This window comes from Motacilla alba, chromosome 1 (assembly GCF_015832195.1).
Source record: "Motacilla alba alba isolate MOTALB_02 chromosome 1, Motacilla_alba_V1.0_pri, whole genome shotgun sequence".
Classification (NCBI taxonomy): Eukaryota; Metazoa; Chordata; class Aves; order Passeriformes; family Motacillidae; genus Motacilla; species Motacilla alba.
Window position 1 is genome coordinate 32,021,058 of NC_052016.1, and position 13,551 is coordinate 32,034,608.

General features: G+C 47.0%; 1 protein-coding gene across 6 annotated transcripts in view; it reads right to left on the reverse strand.

Moving 5' to 3' along the window:
- Positions 1-13,551, reverse strand: part of LOC119707283 (limbic system associated membrane protein) — a 998,862-nt gene that overhangs the window by 11,757 nt on the left and 973,554 nt on the right. For 3 of the 6 annotated variants that reach the window (XM_038152399.1, XM_038152024.1, XM_038152306.1), the window contains one exon: positions 12,177-12,212. The exons of 2 other annotated variants lie outside the window; for them this stretch is intronic. In XM_038152399.1, the coding sequence (XP_038008327.1) occupies positions 12,177-12,212 (36 nt within the window). Of the gene's footprint in view, positions 1-6,326; positions 6,890-12,176; positions 12,213-13,551 lie in introns of those variants that run through there. One more of the 6 variants, XM_038152114.1, reaches the window with a different exon arrangement.

Below are 13,551 nucleotides of genomic sequence, written 5' to 3' on the forward strand. Positions count from 1 at the left end.
GCCTCACTGCTCCTGCCACCTGCCTGTGTGCAACAGCCCAGAACAACAACCTGACAGAGACAGGCTCCAGGAGTCCCCCCTAACACTTCTGGGAGAACTTCCACATATTTCTGAGTGAAGATGCAGAAGGGGTGGCAAAACCCTTCAATGTGGGACATCAGTAATTTCACCTAGTCCCTAACACTCCTGCAGGCAAACCATTCCATGCAGCATGGGGCAGAAGAGTTGCTGCGTGCCCTCACGTGCAGAGGGCTGCAAGCCAGCCTAGCCAAGGTTTCACTAGAGAGGACACAGGGTGTGTGCTACTGTACCAGGCTTGGCGTGGGATAGCTGTAATGCTTGTGTGTGTGATGGTTCAAGAACTGCTCCTACTCCCATGAAAAGTGTAGGAAAAGACACAGCAAGAAGGATGGGGGAACTTGGATTAGATGGCAGAGGAAGATGAGAAAAGCAGAGTGCTGCTTGTATTCAGAGCAATCCACAGCCAGATTGCAAAGCCAAGAGCTGCTCTCATCCTCAAAAACAGCCTGTGGAACACACCACAAGGAAAGACCTTTACTGAGTCAGTCCAAGGGTCTTGTCTAACCTTCAGTCCTGTCCTCCGCGGGGGCCAGCCAGGAGCATGTGGCCAGCATGGCATCATACTGGCCTACCTCAGCTGCTTCAGAGTCATTATGAGCCAGCAGAAGCTGCACCCCTTTGGGATTAATTTTGTCTTCTGTGAACTTGTCTGGTCATTTCTGGACTGCCTGTAGCTTTTCATATCCACAGCCTCCCTCAGCTCTTTAAGAAGCACAGCAGCAGTCAGCTGCCAGCAATGACACTGTGGCCCCACATTAAATTTGGGTGCTATGTTCTCCTGTGCATTAACAGGTGGTCTGGCACGCTGCCTGCTGTTAGTTGCTACCTGAACTGGCTAGATTAAAACTGTCTCAGTCACTCCTTGCTCTGCAGCCTCCTCTGCGGACTATGGGAGAGCCAGGCTAAAGAAACTGCTTAGAGTGGGAAGAATTAGCTGCAGAGTGTTCAGATCTTCCCAGGAAAGGAAGAGATGAGTTTTTTTTTGTTTTTTTTTTTTTTTTTGTCATGAAAGCTTGCAACACACCCAGCTTCGGCAGCAGTGTCCCAGGTTGGAAGGCCAGCCCTGCACAAGCCCTGCCTCATGGCTTGTGTTGGCCTCTTAAAGCTACAGTGCCCACTGGGGCTTGGGGGCTGCATGAGGAGGTGAAAAATATGTAAGGGCATCTGGGCAGAGGCACGGGAAAAGGCTGCTATGATGAGAGATATAGGAAGGGGGTAATGTAGACTGAGGTGACAGGAGGAACCTTGCACTTGTACCAATGCTGGGCTACAGCACAGGAAATTACACCAGGGAAGATCTTCAGCTGAAAAGACAATATTGGAATGCTCAGCTCACAACATAGAAGAGGGCAAGGGGAGGAGAGGTCAGCCAGGGTGAAGATGGGGAAATGTATGACATGACATAAGCATGAAGGTTAGGTAAGTAATGAGAACAGGTCCTGGGAAAAGGGGAGATAAAGAGAAGAAATTAGGTCCTGAATGGGCACAGGAAAGCAAGGATGAGGGAGACAGGGAGAGGGGAGTGATGGTGCTTATGGGAAGAGGGCATCAGTATCAGGACTGCAAAGGCAGGCAGCCAGTACCAGCCCGGGCTCAGAAGTACAGGGGGAAAATGGGGCTTTCAACAGAGCTGTTCGGGTATGGACGTGGTGCCCTGAGAAGCTCAGACGCCAACAAGCAGGTCCGAAAAAGGGGAACGAGCAGCAGCAAGCGACGGCGCGCTGCCAGGGCTGTGGCCTCATGCCGCGGAACAGCGCTCGTACTCGTCAAGTCTGTCGGCCGGCCTTGGCCGGCCGCTCGCTGCGGGTCCCCCTATCCCTCTGTCCCCGCCCGGGCGCCGCCGCCGAAGAGCCGCTCCTTCCCCGCGAGGTGGCAGCCGAAGGACACCAAACCCGCCTCGCGATCCAGGCAGCCTCCGGGCCGGGAACGGCACGGGAAACGCTGGGAATAACACGCGGTGGTAGGCGGCTCTGCACACCCGCCCGGGAAAACCTCGGGTCCCCACGGCACAGGGAAGTGTGCCAGCTCTGCGCGCTCCGAGCCACCGCCGCTGAGCCAGCCACGGACGGCCACATGGATGTGGCACGGAATCTGGTCCCCATCGGCCTGCATCTTTCCACAACCACTACATCTGCACCCTCGGCAAAACCTCTTTGGAAGACACTTAAAACCAGGATATCTATCCAGTATGGCAGCAGAAACCGAGGGTGCAGGGGGTGGTGGTGAAGTTTGCAACCCACTCTACATATTCCACTTATTCTTATGATGGGACCCCAGCATGAAAATGGACCTGTTGCTGTGAGTCCAGAGAAAGGCCATGAGGATTGTCAGAGGGCTGGAGCACCTCTCCTATGAAAACAGGCTGAGAGTGTCAGAGTTGTTCAGCCTTGAGAAGAGAAGGCTCCATGAGACCTTGCCGTGGTATTCCAGTACCTAAAAGGGGCTGACAAGAGCTGGAGAAGGGCTTTTTGTAAGAGTGTGTAGTGATAGGACAAGGAACAATGGTCTTACATTGAAAGAGGGTAGATTTAGATTGTATACAAGGAAGAAATTCTTCACTATAAGAGTAGCGAGGCATTTAGAGAAACTGTGGATATCCCATCCCTGGAAATGTTCAGTGCCAGATTGGATGGGATTTGAGCAACCTGATCTAGTGGAAGGTGCCCTGCCCATAGCAGGGGATTTGAAACCAGATGGTCTTTAGGGTCCCTTCCAACCCAAGCCATCCTATTATTCTACTTTCCCACACAGATACTCCCCCTTCTGTCTCCACTCCCTCCAGCTCCTTTATGTAACACCAGCAGCACCCTTGAAGGGGCCCATTAGAAAAGGGGAATGGAGACTGTGCCATGACACATAAGCCTTGCTCAAGAAGCAAATGAGGGCAGATGTGTAAGTAAACACATAAGTTTACCAGAGGCATGCCTCCAAATGTGTGCACCATGATAATCACCAGCCAAAACTGAACCTATTACTTTTGAGATTCCCAGCACAGACCTTCAAAAAGGACCATTTGAGATGCAAGCAGACAGCAGATACATTCCTAAAGGAAAAAAAAAAATCATCCTCCCATCTATATGTTTCACATACACATTTGCCAATCTCATAATCTGAGTAAACCAAAATGAAGGCAGAAGAAGAGACAGTGGGTGCCAGTTTTCCTCTTATTTACATTAACAAGACTCCAGAGCTTGACATATCTGCAGTTTGCTGATGGAAGAGAGCCAACAGAGAAGGTTCAAAGGGCATCAGAGAGCTGCTGGCTCTTAATTTGCTTTGGGGAATCTGCCCTTGGGATCCTGCTGGGGAGTGCAAGGTAAAATCTGGCGTTAGAGGGTAATTGGTCCCTATGAGTTTCTGAATGGAAGAGAAGCCAGAAAGCAGCATGGGATGGGCTTGGAAAACTTGTCTGTGCTGGGAAGAAAGGAGTGATGATAAACCAAGTACAGCCAGCCTGCTGTTTTTCCAGGCACTGTCCACTTTGAGAAGCTCTGGCCTCAATGTTGTTGATAAGCTGACTCACAGTGAAGGCTGGAGTTCTGCTTCTTGAGCAAAAAATAGGATCAAAAATGAGGGGGGGAAGAACAAACCCCACCTCCAAAGCAGAAGGCACAAGGGAAAGAGGATGTGCATCATGCAGGTGCCTCTATCATCTCACTCCCTGGGGCCTGTGGGGGTCTTAGGGTTTGTGCTTGCCAGCTGCTCTGCAGGAAGCAATTTTTCCTAGTCTGTTGACTCTCTTGCCAGGGCTTCAGAAGATGAAATCTTTATTATCATGAAGGCTTAAAAGGGAGGAATACTGTTAATTCCATTTTCAAGGTCATACTTTGAAAGTTATTAATTTCTTTCTTCCCGGGCTTTGCACTCTACTCTGAGGCTTTAGGGATTACCAGCTTCTACTTACCAGGGTTCATTTGGGGCTTTTCTTCTTATTTCTTTCCTGTTCCTCCCTCCTCCTCTTAGAAGGGGACACTTTTTTTTCTTCCCTGTTCTCAGTGTTGAAACTATTTTGCTCATTGTCTGCTCATTCCCCATTGTCACTACCAGTTCTACTCCTGTAATTAAAACTTGACTGTGACTGCAGTGGCACTAGGCTGGCTTTCCTAGAGGTGCAAGTACCACTGTGTAAGCTGGGGAGGATGCCCTCCAGCAACTCTCCAACAAGATTAAGGAAATGTCTCTGGTGTCTATCAATCTTTGCACTTCTTAATGTATTTCAGAATTTGCTCATGCTGTTTTAGCACTGAACAGTTCTTCCCCATGTTTTGGAGCTCATTCATGGTGTATGAAGTACTCATCTATTATACCTCATGTCTTAGAGGAATGAAGATTCATTCTGTAATGCAGCTCACCCATCCTTCCCTCAGGTCTGAAGAATATCCCTGAAATTGTATTTCTCAGTGTTTTTCTGAGAAGGTTGTGGTGCTCAAGAGCTGTCTGCTTACACCATTTATCCTGGAGCTGGTTTACAGTAATCCTAGTCTAAAATTGAAGGGTTATCCTGACCAGTGAGGTTGGTGGTAGATAGAACACCACTTTTGTTTCAAGGTTACACAGATCTTTCATCATCAGATCTGTCTTGTGTATATAAAAAGTTTCAATGTTTTCTCATAGCTGAAGAAAATTTCTCCTGCCCTTTTCATTTCCCTAGCAACTGAAGGTTTATTTTAAAAAAATCAACCACTCCCCAAACCTCACCTTCCCCAGCGACTGATACAAAATCAGATACTTAAAACTGTATTGTCTTCAAATCACACATTAAAGACTCTCATTCTACAAGCAAAGAATAAAACAAACAAACAAACAAACAAACCACATAGCAAATACTTTTTCAGGAGTCATTACGGGGAAGATCTGAGCCTTTTCTGCTTTTTGCTTTCCAAGGATAAAGCAATCCCTCTCCTGCCCATCTCTCAAGCACATGTGCAGGGCACAGCACACCAAAGGTGATGCCAAGCACATTACCCAGTGTCTCAATAGAGGACAAACAGTATATAGCTCCCCTCACCCAGAGCACGCACAGCCCTAGGAAGCAGGTTTGCTAATTGGAGGCTCTGGAACCTCTTGAAAAATTAATATTTTCATCAGTTTCATGTCTGTCTGTTTACTCACTTCATCCCTGCTATGGTTTTCTACAAGCTTTACTGGATATATGGCATAGGAGAGATTTGAGTGGCTGTGGACAGAAATGAAGAGGCAGGGGACATGCATAGGGGTGACTGGAGTAGAAAAACAACTTAATTGGGGTGGAGACTGGCTAGCATGCTTGAGGTTACTCTGGTACTGAAATCCAGTCCTACTGCAGCCTCTGTTCTCCCTATCTTTCTCTAATACTGCCGAGAAGTGTCCTCCCAGCCTGTCTGGGAGATCTTCTTAGGGATGTCACTCTCAGTATTTCAGTGAATTAGAGATGTCATGACACTCAAACTGGGCTCAGGCACTGGTATATGTCTCTAAAATGTGGGGTCTAAGTAAATATTACCTTGTGTTCCTTGTAGTTCTCATCAAAATACGGAAGTGTCTTTGTGTGTGCAATCCCAGAGTGAAACTCCTGGTCACCTTAACACCCTAACAGTGCAAGCATAGCTTTAATACCTGGCCCAGGCCTGGGAAAAAGCCAGAGCAGGAGGCCATTGTGGCTTCCCACAGCCCATTCCCAGACCAGTATTAAAAAGGGAAAGTTAATACAGCTTACACAGGCTGCTGAGCAGGCCTTCAGCTGGATGAGTAGGAGCAATGGGAAAGATGCAGGAAGCTATTCCTGTTCCTCATTAGATGTTCTTGGGTGCTTAGAGATTGCTCAGTGCATGTGGGCTGTGCCTCTGAGCACAGGGTGAGTACGGTGACGTGGCTGGGCAGTGTCACCAAGATCCAGTGTGCCTGTGTGGCTGCAACACCTACCGGAAGGGGCTGCCTGACCAGACCCTGATGAAGCCATGCTGGTCAGAGCACATCCTTCTCCAGGGCCTCATCCCATGCTCCCATGCATGCATCCACTCCCCAGGCTGCAGAGGGATATGCAGGCGATGCTGGGGAAGGACCATGCACATTGCTCCTTGCTCACCTTGCCATGAGGCCTCTCCCTTTTGCAGGGGAGCTCTGCTGACAGACCGGCTCACCCAGGGGAGGGAAGGCCTTCAAGAGCGCTCTGCTTTTCTTTCCCTGAAAGCCTGATTTCTTTGGATTGGTTGGGTTTTATCCCCATGCACACCCTCCCTCCCTCCCAAATGCCACACCTCCCTTCTCCTTTCTGGTTGTTTTTGTTTTTAGAGAGAGCGCTTAGACAGCTGTATTAATCATGCAGGCCCAGCCATGTGTAATGTGCTTTATCAACAGCAGAGCAGACACTGAATGGCAGCCGGTTCACAAGCGGGCCCAGTGCACTGCCTGAGCTGGGAAGATAAACCTTCTGCTTCCCAAACCAACTTACCGTCATGGGTTAGTGAATGGAGAGAGTGTTCACTTGGACAATAACCAGAGGGGAGGCCAGCTTGTTAAGGCAAGGTTTACACTGGAAATGGAAGGGCTAAGAGGACGAGGAGGAAGATGGAAATTACTCTTTGGTCATTTTCTCACGGGAGTTGGAGGAGTTTTTGTGTGTGTGTAAGGATTAAATCAAGACAACAGTGGCAGTTCTTCATCCTCCCCCTTGCTGCCCTCCACAGTTCCAGTCAGCCAGTCAACACAAGAAATAAGGAGAACAGGAGGGAGAGAGCAAAGATTTAAGTATACCTGCTGTGCAGTGGGGATAGGTTGTCTTCAGAGTCTCTGAAGGGGGAAGGTTCAGTTGGCGACTTCAGAAGCTCACCTGACATGCAGATGGTATCAGGCTATGAGTGTCCTCCAGGCTGGGGATATTTGCCTCAGGAGGGTTAGAGCCTGCCCCAGCTCTGCTCTGCAGGGTACTCTGTCCATTTTTCAACGCTAACGCTATCACTGTGCCTATCAGACAACTGATTTTCCACGGCAGTCACTCTTCCATGGGTTTCTGCAGTGCAGTTATGTGTCTTGTCCCCCACTGGATCCATCCAAGCTCCACTCTCCCACCTGACTGCTGTGCCCTGACCTCTGCTCTGCAGGGCTGTTCTGCATGCATGCAAAGCCACACCAGAGACTGCACAGACCTTGAAACATCTTCCTTATCCACTGCAAGGGCTCAGCTTGGAGGAATATCTTTCTGGGACTTCCAGTCTCAGTTCCCACCCTCCGCTGCTGATCTTCACTCACTGGATCCTCCACAGCACTGTACTATGCAAATATATACAACCCAAGGCTCATTTTGGAATAAATCAATCTAAATTAAAATAATGAACAAAAACTACAGAAACAGATCAGGCAGTAAAGCCATTTCTCTTTCTTTTCCCCTGTGTCTCTCTTTTTTCTATTCAAAAGCTTGCTTATTTTCTCTACACTTTTTTGGGGGGGGAGAGGGGTGGGAAGAAGCAGATTGGCTTTTAATTTTTTTAAGCAATCTCAACAAACAGAAGCTGTCTGTTGCTATTCAGTAAAACCCACCGAGCAATGTTGGTAGCTTGGCATCAATTCTTGGCATGTCTCTTCTCCCTAAGTTGCTGTTTTTGTCTACATTCATACTACCTCCTTTTGGAAGACAGTATCATCACCTCTGACTTTGGTATTACTCGCTTTAAACCACACAGCCAAAATAAGATACAGTGCCATCCCTTGCCTTGTACTTATGAAATAGCACAAAACAATTACTGTGATGTTGGCTGCCTGCCCTCACCCTGCCTTGTCCTCCCTGTTCCCTTGGCCTGAAGGCCCCACAGGCTTGGCAACCAGTTCAGTGCCAGCTCTCAGTGCCTGCAGTGCTGGCAGGGACTGACTCTGACCCTGAGCAGCAAGACAACCTTGGTCTGTCTGAGCATCCATCCTGCAGGGGCAATCCCTTTTGCACTCACCAAATGGACACTGAGCTCTTTGGAAAATCTGGATGGATACCACCCGTGAGAAGCAAGGAGAGCCGTGAGTTGTGCTTCCCACCCAGGGCCATGGGCATGATCAGTTGCCAGTGCCCGGGGCTCAGGCAGCTTTCAGGGAAGTGAGGCGCGCCCTGATTAGTCAGCCACACATCACTGTGGAGTTATCAGTACAGCTGAACTATGTCCCTCAAATGCCTTAGGATTTATGGGAATACCAGACTTGACATGGTTCCAAATACAGCCTCATGTGCTTGGTCCCTATGGCCATTATTTTTCTATGGTCACTATTGTTTGTTTCTCTGTTGGGATCACAAAAATACAAGATTGCCTATTTTGGCCTGTCTATGCTGTGGCTTCCCAATTCTGCCAAACAGTTTGCTTCACAGGCCTGGATTTTCACTGACCCTTTTCTGGATCCCAAATGAGAAAGCATCCTCAGGCCTCAGTGAAGAGGGCTCCAGAGGTAGATGGGTCTTTCAGCTGGTCACATCATACTGGCAGGGCTGACTGCCTAGTCAGCAAACCTCCATAAAAAGGAGGTTTTTTTCTCAGCCTGTAGTCTCTGCTGTAACCCCCTTGCTTCTCTTCCTTAGCTTTGGTGGACTCATATGTCTACCCTTTTGCCAAAGCAGACCCTGCTGACTCAAGAGCAGCCGGCTCAGCAGAACTGGCAGGGCCATGCACTACAGAAAGCGAAAGGGGAGCAGAGATGCGTGGGAGGTGACCACTGCAACAGAAGAGCACTCTTCTGCACAGCTAGGACACCCAGAGAGAGGAAAGAGGACTGAGAGGGTATTAGAAAGAAAGCTGCTCTCTGTTTCCCACTCTGGCCATCAGACCAAAATGAACATCTCCCCCAGCTCCCACCCACCCACCTGATGAAGGCATTAGTGACAGTACAGGCTACACAGGCTACAGCTAAATGGAGACTATCTATGATCTACAGTCACACAGGGTCATTCTCCGATCAGTGCATGTTTTGGCAGAAAGGCAGGACTTCTCATTCTCCTTTTCTCTCCCACTCTGCTAATTGCTAATACACTACTCCTATAAATCTTTTGTCAACATATTCATGACTGTGACTTCATCTGATCAGGCCCCAAAGACTGACACACTTGTTGCCCTGTGGGCATGTCTGGATGTGCTGCTTTCTGAAACACCACATCCCCTTTGGGTAGCTCCCACGGCATCAAGCTAACCACCCTGAGAAAGCCCCTACTTAGCCTCTGGCAAGCCCTCATCGCAAAACTCCTATGAGGAAGACTCACAGGTTTTGAAGCCCATCAGTCTGGCCAAGCCATTCTGACATGGACATAGGTGCTAATCAAAGGGAAGGAGCTCATGTTCAAAGGGCTGAGGACGAGGGACAATGAAGGACAAAGATGGAGGTAGTGCCATATTTGTAACAGGTCCCTTTGAGGTTCAACAGTGGCTACTCTTGCCCTTCCATTGGCAGGTGTGGTGTGAAAAACAAATTCTTTTTTTCCAGAAGAAAAATCCTTTTGAAAAAGCACCTGACGATCCAGTAAGTCCCCGGCTTTGTTACAGCCAGGTCTTGTGTCAGCCCATTACAACATGATGTTACAATGCAGACAGAAAGATGTGATGATGTGGCATCATCCCAGAAGACATTTCAAGGCATTTTGAGTGCTGGGCTGCAAAATCAGGAGAGCTGGAAAATTTATCAAGGACAACTCTGTTGAGAGCTGAATCAGCTGGGCTCCAACAGCATTTTAGGAAAGTGTCTCATCAAATTCAAGTCCCATTTGTTTAGTTGAATGGGCTGCTTCTGAGTCTCCAGCCTGCCTGAAAGCAAGATATTTCCACAGCAGCTAGCTAATGATAGCAATGCTTAGCAGGACTACAGCACTCTTCGTCTCAAATCACCTTCCTTTTAAATTAATGCTCAAAACCCCACAGGGCAGGGAAGTGTTACTGAGGATTAACAGAAATGAAAATTGAGGGAGAAAGAGGAAGAAGGCTGTGATTCTGGTCATTGAGGAACAGCTTAATTGAGGGCTGAGGACTACATTTCAGAACATCAGCTCATAGGAAGAAAAAGGTCTAACAAAATTGTATGCCCAATGTTTCTTTGAAGGTGAGCAGCAAATTAAAATCAAATGTGAAAAGCACCAGCATCTGTGCTGAAGGCCCACAACAGAGAAGCTGGTAAGGGCTTTCAGAAAACAAGTGAGGCCCAGAGTATTTAAACTCTGCTTTCCCACTCTGCAAAATCCTCTTGGAGGTTCCTGGGTCACTGGAGATACACCAGCATTTGGCACCACAAATTCCTGGAGACTCCTCACAGGAGGACATCCTTCAAGACGATCTCAGGAGACCAGAGAGCAGTAAAAATATAACAGCTTCAGAGACAGAGGGGAAAGTGTTTTAAAGGATCAACTAAAGCTGTGCAGGATGGCCTTGGCAAGTTGATTAGGAGGTGTATTTGTAATGGGAATCCTGGCCTTGCTCACTAGCAGATTTTGCTTTATCATTTAGCTTAATGGGCTCCTAATTCAAAACCAGCTGTAAACGGGGCTGGCTATGAAAAAAAATTAACACTGCCTTCCTGCAGAATTTAAGGATATATAATAAAAATAATCATAAAACCAAAGAGCCCTGGGTTTTTCATCAGACAAAAATATTTGTCATTGAAAATTCTGCTGAAAAAGAACACCTAAAATTGGAAAACTCCTCAAAACCCTACATCCAAAACAGCTTCAGCAACTTTAATTTCATATCCAAGCACAAGTTTCATTTGCAATATATAAGATAATGGTGTTTAATTGGATTTATTTTTCCACAGTAGGTTCCCAATGGCCTACTTTACTCCTTTTCTCAGCTCCTTGAATGTTATTTACAAATCACTCTCTGGGATTTAATTTTAATGGTAGCTTGATTTCTACCTCCTTTTTTTTTTTTTTTTTTCTTTTTTTAGGTACTTCTCTTTAATTGTATTTGTGCATTTGCCTTTTAAATAGGCAATTGTGACTACATCCTGAGCCTGAATAAGTTGCCAAGAGCAGAGCTTGATTTGAAAACAGCAGAGTAGTTAAACGGAGCATGTGTAACACCCAGCATTTATTGTTCTTTTCATGGGAGTACCTGCAGGTGCTTTGTTCAAGCAGGTGCTCTTTTGCAAAACAACATGGGTTCCTAATAACACTCTATCCCAAAGCTCTGTGCAGACATTAACAATTTAGGTCTCTGGGCAACTCATAAGTTGAGTGCATCCTCCTTATATGGCAGTAAAACAAAGATACTGAGGAGCTGTAGGCCAAGATTTTTTCAGTGAACACAGGGACTTGCTGCCTTATTATTGATTTAGTTTCAAACACCACTATCAAATGCTGTACCCTGCTTTCTGGACATGCCTGGTGTCTGTGCTTTTTCAGAATGAAACGATCACAACCAAGCATCAAATCTCATATGGATGTTGGGACCACGCTGTCTGCAACCAAGGCAAGAGTGGGCAACACAGAGACAGAAAAAAACCCACACAGACCCTGTTTTGCCTTCATACCTTCTTCTGTTTTGGAATAAAGCAGACAGAAATACCTCACCATGTGCCTCTTTTCATGGTCTCTGCCTCAGATGCAGGATTATGTGACTGGAAGGCTTGGAGAGGTGGGACAAAAGCATGAGAAAACAAAGTGTTTCACTGTGAATGATAAGATGCTCAACTAGAGCGAAAAAAATCTGGCAGTGTTTTAATTTTTAGTTGTCCACTTTTCCTTTCCACCATCTCTGGAAAATTTTAGGTTTGCTTATGCTTTTGATCCTAATCTGAACAAGTGGGCAAAGAGAGCTTAGGATGGGAATGTGTTTTAGAAGTAGTTTTGCAGGGAGACTGAACCTCACTAAAGACTGTCCACACCTGGGTGAGTCCACACCTGGGTGATAACTCAGTGTTGTTGCTCAAAGCTTGATTAAAGGCTGTTGCTATTCAGTTGATTGGTTTTTTGGAGAGGGAGGGGGGGAAAGAAGGACGAGGAAGGTGAGCAGAAACGACAAAATGACACATAAATGAGAAGGGAAAGCCCTTACTTTCCTGCATTTCTGAGCTGTTTTGCCCATGCCTAGCTCTGAGCATTTGTCAGGATGACGGAGAATGACCCAGCTAAAGAACTACTTCAACATAAAACATATACTGACCTGGAAAAGGATTGGGGAGTGTGGGTAAAACTCGTTCTAAGGGGGGAAAAAAAACAATAAGCAACATGCAGGAGAAAAGCCACTTTTCACACCAAGCAAGCAGCAGATACAAACCTGATGGAGTTGTCCATCCCCAAATTAAATGAACTAGAGTAGGTTTCATATACAGAGCATTTTGCTAGCAACACGCCTAATACACATCAACATCCCCTGGGACTGGGAGTCAGAGAGAAGTGATTTGAAAAACTAAACAAATAATAGCCAAACAGCAAGAGGGATTAAGCACCTGCAGTGAAGGTAATTGGAGTTGATGGTCCATATCTTCCCTCTGACTTTCAAGACCACTCATGTCATCACTCTACAGCTCCTCTTAGCTACATCTCTGCCTGGAAGCTAGTCTTGACAGAGAGGTGAGCTGTGGAAGTCCTCCATGGGTAGTTGTTGCCTCCCCGGAACCTTTTCCACAATGGATTTCTTGCCAATGACAGCTCCCTTGAGGATCTGTGCATGGGAGCAGTTACCCTGGCAAATCCTCAAGGGTATTCTCCTTCCTTAGTTTTTGTCTTCTGAGAGGGACAGAGTTTTAGCAGACTCATCATCTTCCAGTTTTAGGCAGAGCCTGCTGTCTTGTTTATAGGGTTTTTATAATGTGTCCTCGTTATGCGTCACAGCAGGACTTTGATATACGTCACTGCTGGCTTCACGGTTTGCTTCTTCCACAAAGGATCCCAAAAAAACTGCACAGATACTGAGGGAAACCACTATCAGAGACCTCAGTCTGTGGCTAACAGTAGTGTTAATTCTTCTGCACAGATGGTGTAGGTGATGCACAGAGCAAGGAAGCAATTTGCCCAAGGTCAAATGCTGAACTGTTGGCAGAGCCAGACACAAACCCAGGAATACAAGGTTCCCAGGCTTGACTGTCATCACTTTCTTTGCCTTCAGAGCTTGCTGGATGCCTTGTACTGACTGAGACAAACTCCTACCCATGGACTGATCCATAGGTAGACATTTAGCTGCAACAGCTCATAGGCCTGGGGCAATGAGTTATCTCCTGGTTTACCTGCTAAGATCACTGGTGATGGACACAGTGCTTGACAGGATAAATCAGTAGCCCAGTATTAGTCTCTGATCACTAGGCTCAGCTATTTGGAGGCCAGTGCTCTTTCTTCAGTATCCTTGGTGCAAAGAGTGAGTGTGTGTCTCGCTGGAGCTCATGAGGATTGAGCAGTTTGGGCCCATCCCTATGACACTGGCAGAACTCCTGCCCTCATGGTGGTAATGGAGTTGTTTGAATACACAGCAGGCACAGCGGAGATCAAATACAAGTCTAGCCTGGATCTCTCTGTTTATGTAGCAACAGGGGACTATTGTT